At 39.9% G+C, this 15,975-nt stretch overlaps 1 protein-coding gene across 12 annotated transcripts in view; it reads right to left on the reverse strand.

Moving 5' to 3' along the window:
* The window catches only part of DOCK3 (dedicator of cytokinesis 3), a 207,297-nt gene that overhangs the window by 122,412 nt on the left and 68,910 nt on the right, over positions 1–15,975 (reverse strand). For all 12 annotated transcript variants that reach the window (XM_068157820.1, XM_068157819.1, XM_068157818.1 and 9 more), the window contains exons 7-9: positions 10,858–10,942; positions 4,418–4,459; positions 3,044–3,198 (exon numbers count right to left, since the gene is read on the reverse strand). In XM_068157820.1, the coding sequence (XP_068013921.1) occupies positions 3,044–3,198; positions 4,418–4,459; positions 10,858–10,942 (282 nt within the window). The remainder of the gene's footprint in view (positions 1–3,043; positions 3,199–4,417; positions 4,460–10,857; positions 10,943–15,975) is intronic.

Below are 15,975 nucleotides of genomic sequence, written 5' to 3' on the forward strand. Positions count from 1 at the left end.
CTGAGGCATGAGGCACATTCCCATGTAATAGCATAAAATTAGTTGACTCTGATGTGACTTGTGCCTGACAAAGCTATGTTGATTTAGCATCTTGTTAGCTTTTAAGTGCTAATAAATAGTTTATTTGTTCCAGAATTTTTTTCCAGTTGTCATCTGATTACAATTGACCTTCTTGGGGGAGACTGAGGCAAAACAGTCATTGAATACTCCAGCCACCTTTGTAACATCTGCTGAAGGCTTTGTGCTCCCTTTAACCTGTTCAGCTACTCACAGATTTTGCAAAAATAATTTAGGCTTCAAAAGTATTACAGAATTATGCTTTGCTTATCCTTGCTGGCTTTTGCTAATTGCATTTTTCCTTCAAGTTCCTGTCTCTTCCCATCCCTGTTTGTGCAATTTCATTTGTTACTCCTTGAAAAACTTGTCTTCTAGACTCCACTGTACCAAAGAACACATGATGCAGACTTGGTTGTTGCCATCTATTTTCTCTTTCCTTCTTGTTGAAACAATTTTCTCTTGTGCTTTTCAACAGTATTGCTAAGGAACTGATAACTCTCACGTTCATCTCCTCTGTATCAGTTTACCTATCTTTCTTTGATGTTTATTGACACCTGCCTGATGAAATTTGCCAGCTTTAGATTAATATTTGCCTTCTTTCCTTTTCTAGTTACTATGAACTCTATCACTTTATAATCATTTATCCCAAGGTACTTCTCACAATGGGACTGTACTTCCCTATCTACTGTTATCAAAGCTAGATTAACTTTCTCATTGTTGAGGTGTAAAAGCTTAGCAACAAAGACTGATGTCTTCATACATAAAAATATGGGGGGAATTTTGCAACAAACCCCACCAAACAATTTAAAACACACAAAGAAACTTTCATTCCTTTTGGTCTGAGCCATCACCTGAAGGTTGCTTCTGTTGTGGACTGGAAGAAGTTCTTGAGGCAAACATTCACTAGTCCAGTTCTATTTACTTAGGAATATTTCTTTTCATAATTCTGTTAGAGTAAAGCTGAAGTAACTTTGCCCTCTTTTCACCTCCAGCTACAGTACCTTGTTGTGTTCACAACCTGGGAATACATTTCAAAGTGTATTTCAGCTGCTGCTCCAGCCTTCTGATGGCTAACCCCTAGGTGGTACAGGCTACTGCAGCAGCTCTTGAAAACCAGTGGAACTTCCACTGATACCCTGACTGGGAAATAATTATTGAAACCAACAGGTTCAGTGAGGTTTGCACTCTACTATATGTCCAAACTACTAACACTGAAAGCCAGTCAACCCCCAGTGGGAACTGTTTGGGGAAGAAATTTATCAGCCTCTAAACCATTTCAGAAAAGTCAATTTGCCCTTTTCATTTGGAATGTAGCATGAAGAAGCTTTGCTTGCTTTTTCACCACTATTTCATGAGGCATACAGAAGATGAAAGAAATGTGGTCTTCTGAAGTAGATAAAACCCCCACCATTCTAAATTTGTGGCAGTGTGTTTGTTTTCTGTTGTTGAAGTTTCTTTTCTAAAACAGAGCTCAGCCTCATTACACATTTTGTCCCCACTCCTCTTTGGGAACTCAAAAGGTAAAAATGCTACTGTTTTCACTGCCACAGATTGCTAATGCATAAGGTGAGGAGTCAAGTAATAACAACTGTTTGCTCATGAAACATTATTATATATATTTAAATCTGCCAGAATCACTCTTTGTACCTTTTTACCATTGTAACTTTGCTGTTGTAAGCCTTTCTTAAGGCTTTCCCACTCAGTGTTTACATACTAGACAAACTGCAGCCCAAGATAATTAATCTCCTTCTCAAGCAATTTCTGAGGCCTTCCATAGCCATGGCAGCAGCCTGCAGCTTTCCTCCCTAAATGATGTAATGTTTCACTGCTTTGTGGTATGAACTAATTAACTGTGAGTGATATTCTTTTGATTTGCCATTTGTACTTTTTCCTCTTAAAAACTATTTTCTGTTAATTCTATCAATAGAGTAATTCTAGGCCTGTCCTCTTAACTACATGAGAACAAGCATTTCTTAAATAGTGGGGTGAAATTCTTGCCATGTTCTGCAACATGACCTTAAGTTGTCTAACTAAAAGGCACATATTTATAAGACACAGCAAGCCATTACAGCTTTCTACTAGGTATCATTCTTAGTGGGATGTATTCTGAAGAGCTACTAAACTGTTATCACTGTACATTAAATTTTTCTTGGATGAGCTTTAGTCACACAATAGTGTTCTTCCAAAGAGAGGCAAGAATATTCTGGGGCTCTTTGCTTAGTCTGGAACAAATCTATATCTAATCTGCTGAAGTAGTTAGTAGTTTTGACCCCAGGGTAGCAAATGTGGTCTGTGCCAACTGTCAGGACATGGCTTAATCAAAACTTCAAAAACCCTCACGAATATCCTGTACTTCAGATCAGACCAAGCTACCCTGACAAGACACAGCGCACATACTGCAATAATCTTCTACGTGTTCTGATGTTTTGAAGACATGCTTGTAAAGGAAACACAGAGCACATCTTGTATTTGCTAACATTAGTACCAATTACCTCCTAACGTACTGAGCAGCAGGGATGAATATGAATCCTTTAGCAAAGGAATGAGAACAAGCTATACTGTAACATGCTGGTAAGACAAGGAGTGGATGAGAGTTCAAAAGCCTCAATTCAGCACCCAAACACACAGCAGACCTCATTCAAAACAGCCATATGGTGTGGCCCTGCCATTAGCAGTACTTCTTAAATAACAGCCTAAGAAGGCAGCTACTAAACACTGAGATCTTCATTAATGTGTGGAGACCAAGCGAGAGAACTAAACAGAACTCAACCCCTTTGTGACTTTTATGCTTTGCTTCTATGTAAGCACTTAATATGGTACACAGCAATTACTATTGCTGACATTCTCATTAATGCACTGCAGGGCTGTTAACCTGTAGTTTCTCCTTTCATCTCTGTCACAAGTACAGCTGAAGGGTTTTTCTCCAATCTGATTGCTCTGTTCACAATTTCTTACTCCTAGGAAACTTTTCAGTTCTCAGTCCTACCTGATCTGCTTGCCTTCTCGGACGTCATACAAGGAGAAAAAGACATCTGTGTCTTCTCCAATTGTGTTGTAGGTGAAGCTCTTCAGACTGAGGAAGAAGTGATGAGGCACTGGCATACGGCAAGCTTCCCCGTGACGCTGGCGAATTGTATCCACCTGATCGGAAGCCATGAAAATGAGTTTTAGTTCTTCACAAATGAAAGACTTGATGTGTTTTGACTGAGATTCCACTCTCCTTCCTCCATCAAGTAAAAGATTAAGTATGTTCTACCTTAGAGTTTCATGCCAGACTAAGTTATCCTCCTCTACTTTTCCCATTTTTAATTTGAATATGGAAACCACAACAAGCAGGCAAATATGAGATGTGGTTTATGCATTTGAAGTCTATTTTTATCAAGTAAACCAAGCCAATCCTATTTGTCAAATAATGTCTTGATTCTGGTACTGAAAATTAGCTATAACAAGATGGTGATTCCTGACAATATCCATTTAAAGCAGATGGATTTCACAGTATTAAGTATAACATTTATTACACTATTTCCTTTCAGCAGCTGAAGTTCACTTACAGAGGTCATTTAGAACCAGGCATTAAAAGCTAATACACCCTGCAGGGTGTAACAAAAACAAATCTTAACGAGGCTCAGCCTTCTCTGAGATTTCTTTTTGTCATAAACAACGCTTAACATGAACAATCAATAAAGTCAAAGAGCAGAAAGATTTGCATTTTGACTCAGTGTATCAAGAACTGTTTACAACACTGAAAGCTGAGGTGGAGAAAGGAAAGTTTAATTAGAAGTAAAATTATGCTTTCGTTTGTACAGGTCTTTATAACCATTCTATACTGATCTTAATAAATAGGTGTCATATCCTAAGCTCAGTAGGCTAGTCTCCTTTACATAAACAGACTGATACTAACAAGGAAAATCCTAACATTATCAACCCAGACCTGTATTAGCTTAACAAAAAGAAAAAAAACAGTAAGAATTGAGCTCAAAATGAACTTTATTCTGGATTTTAAACTAAATCCAGGCAAATCCTCATCCTTTAAAGACAGGTAGCTGTGGAAGCAGAGTTCTCCTGGAAAGATCAGACCCAGATTTCATGATCAGGAAAGAATTACACTACTACAGAATGGTTATGTGAAACAGGAGCCTAGTAAGCCATGTGTTAAGAGTTGGAGAGAAAACTCACACAGAACAGCAGTTAAGAGATAAGGAAAAGATGCCCAAGTGGAAGTTGAAGGAGGACTGTAGCCAGTCATTTACCTGATCAATCTTCTGAGAAAGTGTTCTATGTGTAGGGACTTACCCAATCATCTCCACCATACCTTTACATATATAAAGACAACAAAAAATCTTACCCAGACAATGTTTACCTGTGATGTGCTCTGCTGGACGCTGTGTCTACTTGACAAATGCTGTGGAGACACAAAAGAGTTAAGTTTTAATCCTTTTTTGAAAGCAGGAAACATTCTGTGACATTGCATCTATGTAGCATTAGAATTCCAGTTTTAAAATGCAACTGTTCAAGACCATTACCAACTTTTGACAGCCTGTTTTCACAGTGTATCATCACTCACAACACCACTAGTTTTCCTACAGGCTTCTCTCAGTCAAGTCATTTCCTAGCCTAACTACTTGAATTTATAGGTGATATTTACCTCAGCCTGTAATGTAAATGGCTGTCATAAGCCAGACAGAATTTCCAACACTGTAGAAGCATCTTTTCTTCCTGAGAAGTCCATCACTCTATACTGTACAATGCATGTGTGCTCTTGCTAACTAGGAGACCTCACCACTAATCCTCATCGACCAGTATGCTGGCTATGCAAAGAAGCCTTTGTTAAAACGTAAGAGATCTAGAAACAGGGATGCAGTTGAGACTTTGTTTAAACTTTTTGCTCTGATCAGAAAACAAAATCCTTGATACATGGTTAAAGACTCATTTACATGTCCAGCAAAGGCATCACTACAAAGTCCTACATCTCCAAATGGAACTGAGAGGATGATCCTTTATGCCACAAGGAGATGGTATAATCAGAAAATGGACTGCAAGTCTCACTGAACCAATTTAATCTCCAAAGGCAGATTTAAATACTAATCTAAATTGAAAAGGTTTCAGAGGGCTTTAAAAGCATATGATTAATGATTCTGCCCTGCCTGTTCTACACACGTTCATCTTAACACTGGCATTTGAAACAGTAACACTGTCATGTTAATAAACCTTCTCTTCATTCACCCCATCTCTAGCTTTTTATTACATAGCCAACACCTTATTCTGACCAAACATACACAGCATAACCAGCACAACCTCCTGATGATCTCGTAGCTTCAAATGAGGTGACAGTCAAAGGCAGTTCACAAAATATATCCAGCGATACTTTTTCCAACCCATGCAGCTGTATTTTACATAAAAAGAGTTTTTATCACAAAAGGGGAGAGAAATTTTGTCATGAGACTAACTCGTGAAAATATTAAATGGCAGCTTTTGACACCTATTTATGGTCACAGTTATAAAAATGTCCTCTGTCACACTGTCAGTAGAAGAAGTAACGATCTCCAGCTCTACAGTTTGTCTAACTAATGCACTGTGCACTGTCTTCCGAAAGTGAAAACCCTCCGAGTTTAGGTGGCTGAGTTGCCTGTTTAATCTTTGTGCCACCTGTTAAGAAATTATAATTCCTCCTTCTAAAAAATAAAGTAAAAACAGTTTTATCTTCCCCCAGAAGAGAGAGTGGGCTGCTACTGTGGTGTAAACTTTAATAGGTAAGATCATCCACTTCAGCATATCTTTTGGTTGGGATGTGGCTGAAGGGATGGAAAGAAATACAGCCAGAAGCTCAGCTCATGCAAATGGACAAGGCTCAGATGTCAGCAGAGCCCTGCTGGTTTACAGCAAACAGTATCACAGAATCACCAAGGTTGGAAGAGACCTCAAAGATCATCAAGTCCAACCTGTCACCACAGACCTCATGACTAAACCATGGCACCAAGTGCCACATCCAGTCCCCTCTTGAACACCTCCAGGGATGGGGACTCCACCACCTGATGTTAGTGGTAATGGTTGGAAAGAATGGGTAAGGTTCTAGAACACTGGCAAAGGACAAGCATACTTGACATACACTGTTCAAAGTGTTTTCTGATGCTTAAACTGAATCCTTGTCACTGTAATCCAGGCCCACAGATTGTCTCATCCATCATTAGCCTAAAAATATTAATTTCTTCATCTTATGACTTCATTATAGCAGATGGGCAGAATCCAGCAGCACGAGATTGAACACATCCAAGTGCCGGGTTCTGCACATTGGCCACAACAACCCCAGGCAGTGCTACAGGCTGGGGTCAGAGTGGCTGAGAGCAGCCAGGCAGAGAGGGACCTGGGGGTGCTGGTTGATGGTAGGATGAACATGAGCCTGCAGTGTGCCCAGGTGGCCAAGAGGGCCAATGGCATCCTGGCCTGCATCAGGAACAGTGTGGCCAGCAGGAGCAGGGAGGTCATTCTGCCCCTGTACTCAGCACTGGTTAGGCCACACCTTGAGTCCTGTGTCCAGTTCTGGGCCCCTCAGTTTAGGAAGGAGGTTGACTTGCTGGAGTGTGTCCAGAGAAGGGCAACAAAGTTGGTGAGGGGCTTGGAACACAAGCCCTATGAGGAGAGGGTGAGGGAGCTGGGGCTGCTTAGCCTGGAGAAGAGGAGACTCAGGGGTGACCTTATTGCTATCTACAACTACCTGAAGGGTGGTTTTAGACAGACAGATGTTGGTCTCTTCTCCCAGGCAGCCAGCACCAGAACAAGAGGATACAGTCTCGGGCTGTGCCAGGGGAGGTTTAGGCTGGATGTTAGGAAGAAGTTCTACACAGAGAGTGACTGCCCATTGGAACAGGCTGCCTGGGGAGGTGGAGTCACCATCATTGAAGGTGTTTAGGAGGAGACTTGATGGGGTGCTTGGTGCCATGGTTTAATTGATTAGGTGGGTTGGACTCGATCTTGAAGGTCTCTTCCAACCTGGTCTGGTCTATTCTATTCTATAATACTTCAATCTTCTACAAAATCATGCAAGCTTGCAGCATCCAAACCTGTACTTCAGAAGCTACAACTGACTGCAGAAGTTTTTTTTTGAGCATGGGTTTTCTAATTAGCTTTGTGTTTACTTTATAGCAATTTCATCTAGAACTATCAACCTTAGGAGAATTTCAATTAAAAAAAAAACCAATTAAAATCTTTATGAAAATCTAAATATGGCATCAGCTGCTTCTCCTCTAGCCACTAGACTCATTTACGTTCTGGAAGTAAACTGAAACTTTTCAAAGTTTCTTATTCTGAGCAAGATCACTGTTACCTCCTTGTTGTAAATAGTTGGGATCTTTTTTTCCCTATTCCAGCATTTTTCACAGGGACAGAATGATTACCAGCTCTTCCTCTTCCACAACCCTCTTGGAGATGTAAAGTATGCTCGTCCTTTGCCAGTATTCTAGAACCTTACCCATTCTTTCTAATCCTTAGCACTAACGTGCCTGATACAGCTTCTCTGGATGTCCCAAATGAAATGCATAGCATAGCATAGCATAGCATTAACAGGTTGGAAAAGACCTTCGAGATCATCAAGTCCAACCTATCATCCAACACCATCTAATCAACTAAACCATGGCACCAAGCACATCATCAAGTCTCTTCTTAAACACTTCCACTTCCATGGTGACTCCACCACCTCCCTGGGCAGCCCATTCCAATGGCCAGTCATGCTTGCTTTATTAGAATAAACCAAACCAGGTTGGAAGAGACCTTCAAGATCATCGTATCCAACCCATCAACCAATCCAACCCACCCAAACAGCTAACCCATGGCACTAAGCACCCCATCAATTCTCCTTCTGAACACCTTCAATGCATATAGGTCTAAATCTGCTGGAACTCATTACCACTTGATGAGGTGTTCAGGTGTGACTCCTTTCACTTTTCCCCAGGTACTGTTAGTGATTTGGCAGTTTACCACCTTACCAGAGCTCGAGGGGGGGGCAAAAAAGGGACCTCTTTTTTCCCCTCATCAAACTTGCTTTATATGATCTCTTACCTACCAGTGTTAGTTTTCATTGTTGTTCATCCTTCTTTCTTCTCTAATGATGCTTGATAAGTGAAGCCTCAAGTCATTCTCAACCAAACCATTTTCTATCTTTATATTTCCAACCAACTTCCTGCTAGGGATTAGCACCAAATGTGCACAAATCTGTCCTCTGACAATCTGCTTTGTTAAACAAACAAACAAAAATCCCAAAGAGATTTCAAGAGCTTCCTGCACAGTTTGTGTCCAGTTGTTTTGCTTTTCTAGCAGAGCTCAGGCATCTGGAAATCTCCATTTTCAAGTTTTATAATTACTCATTCCTCTCAATCTCCTTTTTCCATCTGAATATAGAACAAGCAATCACAAGGTGATGGCAGCATTAACTTGAAACGTGCTTATTTATCAGGAACCCAGGTAAAACTCTCAGTATTTTTTCAGATAGTTGAAAGGAATAGCTAAGATCTAGCAGTACTGTAGTCACTAGTTGGGCTTTTCATGCACCTCTTGAACTCATTCTGAAGAAGCATACACAAATTGATAAGGAAGTTCTTCACCATGAGAGTGGTGAAGCCCTGGAATGGGTTGTCCAGGGAGGTGGTTGGGGTGCCATCCCTGGAGGTGTTTAAGCCCAGGCTGGACGAGGCTCTGGCCAGCCTGCTCTAGTGTGGGGTGTCCCTGCCCATGGCAGGGGGGTTGGAACTAGATGATCCTTATGGTCCCTTCCAACCCTGACTGATATACTATGATACCATGAAAAGCTTTAACCACCACATTGCTGCTTTTTGCAAATGCCTCTAGACATCTGTATCTCACAGTTTTCCTCACTAAGAAGAGCTGCCCAGGTGTTTCAGGCATTCTGCAGGACTTGTGTTGCTAAAAGACAACCTCAGTCTAGTGGCAGCTGCAGCACTGAGCTCTGTGGCAGAATTCTGGCAACGCATTTCAAAGGTAACATACAATTTTTGAAGTGTTCCACAGTATTAGTTAAAATGATGAACACTGTCATAAGCAAAGGGCAATTGGGTTTCATTCAGGGAGGAAGCAACAATTTCTGACAGATGCTGTGCATCCTGGAGATACCAGTATTGAGCTTGGAGAAAAAGGTGTACACAAAGCACAAGAGTTGTGATAAAGAAATGAATATAGTGGTCATAGAGTAGTCACAAAAATGAGAGCTAAACCACAATGCTCAGCTTTCAAAATTTACCAAGAAAGGAACTGCTAAGTTTAATGGCTCTGGATAAAATGCCTGAATTTGTTGTAGCAGATAAGGAAGTCTAATGTGTTACCTCATCCACTGTTCTGTTAATACAAGGCTGTTTTCTATGGTACATTTAGCATTCTACAGTCCTGCAAATATGAGAAAGTAAATTGGGCTCTCAGAACTACTCCCACAAGATTATTTTACAACATAAAACCTCATTGCTCATCTGAGAATCCATTAAGCATTTTGCTAGGAGTCAGGAATATTCTCTCCCTGGGTTTTTGTTAAATAATAAAACCCAAACCACACACAAAACACCTAAACCAGCAAAGCCTCACCAGTACCTCCCTCCTTCGATTTCTGCCACAGTTAAAAAAATAGCAGGTTTTCAGCTGTTTTGGTGCCTGAGATCCCCTTTTGACTGTGATCTAGATGTGATTAGACAGCACTGTCGTCTTGAATCCACAAACTGAAGCAACAGTGTAGTCTGAACTGACTAATGGTCACGTCCTGACACCAGCAGGGATCTGAGCAGCAAACTGTGCTGTGGACATTTTCTTCAGGACTCAGATGGGTGACATAATCAGACTACTCTGACAATTAAGCATGAGCTATTTGCTATACTACAAGTAGTCAGAGTTACAAAATGTTCAGAAAGAAAACAGTAATAAAGCAATCCTGTAAGCAATTTATCTTGCACTCTGAGTCATTACTGACTGGATTTTGTATGTTTTCTATACTGTACATGAAGGAAAACTGCAGCAACAGCACCAAACCCCTCAGAATTCTGCTAACTGGAAACAAAAAATGAGTACTATAGAGTATTTCTTTCCATGAAATCCACTGTCACATGCTGCAAATCATACAAAACAGAAGAGCACACAGCCTGCTTACTGAGCATGACTTTGAGTACATCAAGACCCCCCACCTAGACACAGACCTACTGCTCCCTCATCTCAGACAGCTGAAAGTCAAAACCATTTTAAAATAGGATATTAAAAGTTTACTAGAAGTGAGTGGAATAGTAACAATAATTATGCAGAACACCTACTATTTTCCTTGAAATATAGTAAGCTAAGGAGTTGTGTTGAAGTAACAGCTGTGGAGTGGTTTTGCTTTGGCTTGGTGTTTTTATTTGTTTGTTCTAATTTAAACAAAGTAGCATCTCAGGGAAGATGTTAATCTACTTTCCACTGAACATTACATGCTGTGCCTCCCTTTACAGTTACATCATGATATAAAATGAAGTTAACTGTATTGCCTAGCTCTACTAACAAAAGCCAAGCCTCTTCCAGTTTCCATGCCATGTTGCTTTGCAAATGGAAATTCAAATGTACATAAGCATGTCACTTCTCAAAGAAAGTTGATGCATTCTTACTAACCTCAGGGCACTGGCAACACTGACTGTTCTGATGGTTAGAGTGCAAATGAAAGAGACATTCAGCTTATGACATTATTCTAATCAAGAGGAATAGGTAAGAGTAAAGAAAAGAAATGCTTTCCCTTCTTTCCCTCCCAAAGTGAAAGCTCTGAGGAATCTCCCATGGATTTCTTACCATTTTATAAAGATCTGAAACACTGATCTGATCTGAATCCACAACCTCAAAATCCTTCCGAGGAACTAAATCCAGGCCCAAATGTCTGCAAAAGAGAAGGAAGGGACAGTGGTCAGTGCAATACATTAGTCTTCACTGTTATTTACTACACATGATCAAGAGCAAGGACACAAGAAATACTAAACTACTTCAGCCTTTTGGAAATTGTAATCATTAAACAGATAATCTTTATAATTGAATTAAAATACCAAGAGAAAAATCCACTATGAACCTGTTGCTTTTTATTCCCTGACTTCAGCAGAGTTATAGCAATTAATGCTTGTTGAAGCTTTTGGCCAATATGCTAGTGCAGTACCCAGGGCAAGTTAATTTCATGTGATAGGCAAACAGTCAGTACTCTGGGGCTTCTGCTGTAGTATTGGAGTAGGTTTCTTCACTACATAATTAAAAAGTTCTATTAGTAACCCTGCTCAAATGTGCCAATAGAAACCATGCCTTGGGAAGCTGCTGTCAAATTCCTGGTGTTTCCTCCACCCTTATGCCTGTCTGGACACAGTATTTTTAATAAAAAGCAGTAACTGCAACATCAGCACGAGTTTTTAGCTGTATTTGTCACATAAAAAAACCTTTTCATTACTCTGAATTAAAATAAAATCTTGGCTCAAATCAAATACATGAACTGTTTCTTTTAAGAAGTGCACCAGTGCAAAGATGATGACTAGTTAAGAAATTCTGTACTGAAGAAGGCAGTTCAGGTCACAGTAGAGTCATAGACAGAATAAGGCATTTTGCATCCAGACAAATAAATGAACAGTAACTAACAATTAATTAATAATGAGAGGCTGCAGAGCAAGACAACAAAAAGGTGTCAAACCCCAAAGTCTGCTCTGTAGATCTTCAGTCCTGAGGAATTCAGAGTTCAAATCACTGTAACAGAAAGCTTTTCTAAACACATACATTCAGACTAAAATTAAGGAGACATAAATGAATTTTCCTTCTTTCACCTCATGTAACTTTGGTAATTAATTTACAGACACTTTATATTGGGATTCTTAATAGTCTTAAAGAAAAAGATTCAGAAGAGGTGCCCTTCCAAACCACCTTTGCCCTCTTTCTGTTGCTAACTATAAAAGAAAAGCAAATGCCAATTTAGTTTTGTAATCAGAGCACAAAACATTCTGCACATGGCAAATGAAAAATTTCATTTGAAAAAGCCTCTGCAGTACTGCAGAATAATTGTATGGTGCAGTAAACAGAAGCCTCCAGGCAACACAGTGTCTCTTTCCAAGCAATTAATTTCAAACAACGGCAAGGAAGCAGCAGTGGCTTGTAGGAAGCCCAGCTAGCTTTGCTGATCACTGTACTTAATCATTTCTCTTAACTTCCCCAACTCCATAATTCTTTTTGAAACTTTATTTGGGTTTCCCTTCCATAATGGTATATCCTTAAACCACCCTATCTCAGAAACAGTGTGGTGGGTTAATGCCCATTCTGAGAACAGGGTGGAGGGCTTGTGAGTGCTTTATACTCCATGCAGGGCGTTTTCCCCCTGGCAAACTGAGTCTGTTCAACTCCCCCCTCCCTGCCCAGCTAGGGCATAAAAGGGAAGGCATTGGAGTCATTAGCTCCTTTTGGCTCCTGCCTCTCCTGGATGAGAGCTACTGTGGCTGCCTTCCTGCTCTTCTGCCACGTGGTCGGGCCTGATCCTTTCCCCTGCTGCCTTCACGCCTCTTCAGAGAGAGACAGACTGGTTTTGTATTCTTTTCCTTTGTTCCCCTCCCATCCATCCTTGTTCCTTGCCCTTGTGAACCTTACCTGTTATTGTTATATATACGTGTGTATATATTGTTTAAAGAAAACTCTTTACCTCTCTACTTCCAAGCCGACTCCAAATTATTGCTTGGTGGATTTGCTCCTTTCCTTATTTTTTCCCCCTCTCTGTTGGGAGGGAGGAGAGGAGGAGCAGGGGAGAGATTCTAAGCCTTGCCCCCAATCTGAGCTCTTAAATCCCAGTTAAGGCTTAAACCACCACACATAGCTCAGCCCTGGTCTGCTTGCTGGCAAACAACCATTAGGCAGAACTATAATTGCAATGGCAATTAACAAAAATATTGTACTGATAAACTGCAGTTTCTTAGTTCTTTGCCAAAATCAATTATACTCTCAATGGATAAAAGGAACAATTTGCCCTCTTCAATGCAGCTTTTGTTCTAAATACCATCTTCTAAACTTCAAGGCTAAATTGTGCAAGTGATGGTAGGGCACCTTCTGTACACTTTGTTTTGCTTAAACCTCTCAAACACAAGTCATCTATGGCCCAAGACCAGTATCTGAAAACTACAGCTGCAAAGATGATAATTATTGTGTCTATTTACCAAATGAAGTATATCCATATCAAAAGGCCCAAGGGAATCCTTACCTGTAAGCTGCCATTTGAGCCTACTTAAAATAGTCCAAAAATGTGAAGGAAAAAAAAATGGTAATGTGTAAAACCAGAACTATGCAGAGTCCACTTCAAAGCTCTTAAAACATACTAATGCTCATCATACCCACTGATAATGTTTCTGAATCTGAGTAAATCACATCCAAATTACCCTGCCATTTACATGTGCACTCACTCCTGTTACGGTTTAACCCCCTAAAGTATATTCATAAAGGCTTTTAAGTGCCTTACAGTTCCAATGCACTTCCAAAGCACTACTAAGGTTTTAGAGACCAAAAAAAAAACCAAACCCAAAAACCTGTCCAGGCTAATTCTAGTCTGATTTTCTTCTATTCTCATCATTAGAACCCCCTAGAGAACCAAGGTCAAACAGTGGTTGGACTCATTACTCAATACATGACAAAGGTATTATCTTCTACCTAATAATATGTTCAACACCACTGCAGTAGCATCCCTGTGAAACTTCCCTGACATCCTATTTTTAGTCAGATCCCTTAACGCTACAGATTCCCAGCCCAGCAGATTCTCATTCTCTGATCCTGCACAATAGGTGTTTGGGGTTTTTTGTTTTACTACTAACATGCTGTCATTTATTGTGCAGGTGGAGTTCAGGTTTATGCATCTTATTTGTATCAATTATTTTCTTTTGCCCACGAAGGACTGACAACATAATGCTTGAAATGGCAATGGGAGTCAGCGGCCCACTTTCACACTCTATTATCAAACACTGTGGGAATATAAGAGGCCCAGCTGCCAATCAGCATCTCTCCAAAACTTAGCATGCATAAAAATTAGATAACATGCTGGTTTGTTTATTTGACAGTTTCTCTCTCCACAACACTTTCTTTTACAAGCAAATGCATGTGCTTATTTTATTCAGCTTTAACATTCAACTGCCTTGCGGAAATCTTTCCCAAGTATACCTACAGAATATCCCCAAGCCTCAATTACCTCTTGATAGCACATGTCTGGAATAAATCCAGCTGACTTTTAGATATGCCTCCTCTATACAAGGCTTCAGGATTTTTCATTCTTTAGATAATATTTATTTGTTACATTTTTTTTTACATCCACCACCAAATCTCCAGATGCATTTCTGTCAGGTAATTTGAAGACAAGCTGACAGACAGCAATACTAGCATTTTTGACACTGCAAGGGATCAACACTCAACTAACTCCACTCCAGGTTAACTGGGCTTCTAGAGCTTGGTTTTAAGAGCAATTTCAAAGAATGATTCTAATTTCTAACGTTTCCATTTCTTTGTAGTACAAATGTTACACCATTTGGAATTCATAAACACCACAAGTTGCAGCAACTCTTCCTACAAGAATTTTGCAGAAATATCTCACTTAACTAAGCAAAATGTCCTTAAGACACACCACCAGTCTTGAAGAAACTGGGAGAACTCATCCCATTTCCAGTGTGCAAGACCTCATCCCATTTGCTCCAAGTGTGCACTTTACCCTGACTCCTTATAAGCTTTAACTTTGCAGCCCCCCATTTTCCTTCCCTCACTACATCAATCCCTCATTTAATATAATTCCTATTTCTGTTACACAAATGCATCTATCAAAGGTGGTGAAGGGAAATGGTCCTGACAGCAATATAAATCCATGGAAAATGAAAGAGTTGAAAAACATTGTTGTGAGAATTAGACTGTGGCAATACAGCTCGATACTTTTCTTTGACAGAATTAAGTTATTTTGCATACAAAACTGCAGGAGTACCTAAGCAGAAAAGTATTTCTTAAAACAAGGATGATGAGATGAAATAAGTATCCTTAATAAGGAATTGGTAAAGGGAAGGGCACAAAATACTGCAGTGCATGGAAGTATCAGACTGCAGAAGGAGAGGCTATTCAGGTTTTCCTCAAACACTGCCACCCAAAGGAGTTCGTACAGTTTCAATCCCTATTCAATCATTACTACAAGTATATTCAGCAGAGGGAGAAAAAATACTGTGCAGACAGAGATGGCAACTCCTCTTTCTGCAGCCTTTTAAAAGCCATCTCATTATAGTTGTTTAAATTGTTTGTTCCTTGTCACCTTTGTGACAACTACTGTAACAGAAGTTCAATACCCAAATTCATTTCCAGATATGTACATTGTTTCCTCCTGTGTGCCTGTAATACTTGTCTCCAAATGCATTTGACCAACTTTAAGCTAACTGTTGGAACACTATCAGGAAGTAATTACTACTCCTGTTATGTCAAGAAAAACATGACAAGAAGTCAAAAAATAATCTTCTAAAGACATGAGCACTCAAATATAGGACTTTTGAGTTTACTTCCCTGGATCACACCCCTCCCTCTACAGTGTTATGGATGTTAGTAGTTAGCATGTTACAAGGTTTTAACACTGCAGCTGCCACTGGCTTTCCAACTGCAATTCTGAGGTAAAAGAACGACCATGACTTTAAAGCAGTGTTTCAGTTCATTTGTATGGCAGTGTGAAAGATTTCTACTATTCCTCCCCTTGTGTTTCCTTATAAATATTCATTTTGAACTTTTGGCTGTTTGTGGATTTATCCATGCAGCATTTTTGGCAAATACTTGGAAGATATCTTTCAATGTAATAACCTTTGACTGAGAAGTGACATAAGCATACAAACTCCTTTATGGCTTTTATCTTTTCAGAATCTCCAAGTATAGATGGCTCCCCCTCCTCTACCCTGT

This window comes from Melanerpes formicivorus, unplaced genomic scaffold (genome assembly GCF_026170545.1).
Source record: "Melanerpes formicivorus ecotype bairdi unplaced genomic scaffold, bMelFor1.0.p_v2 SCAF_38, whole genome shotgun sequence".
Taxonomy (NCBI): domain Eukaryota; kingdom Metazoa; phylum Chordata; class Aves; order Piciformes; family Picidae; genus Melanerpes; species Melanerpes formicivorus.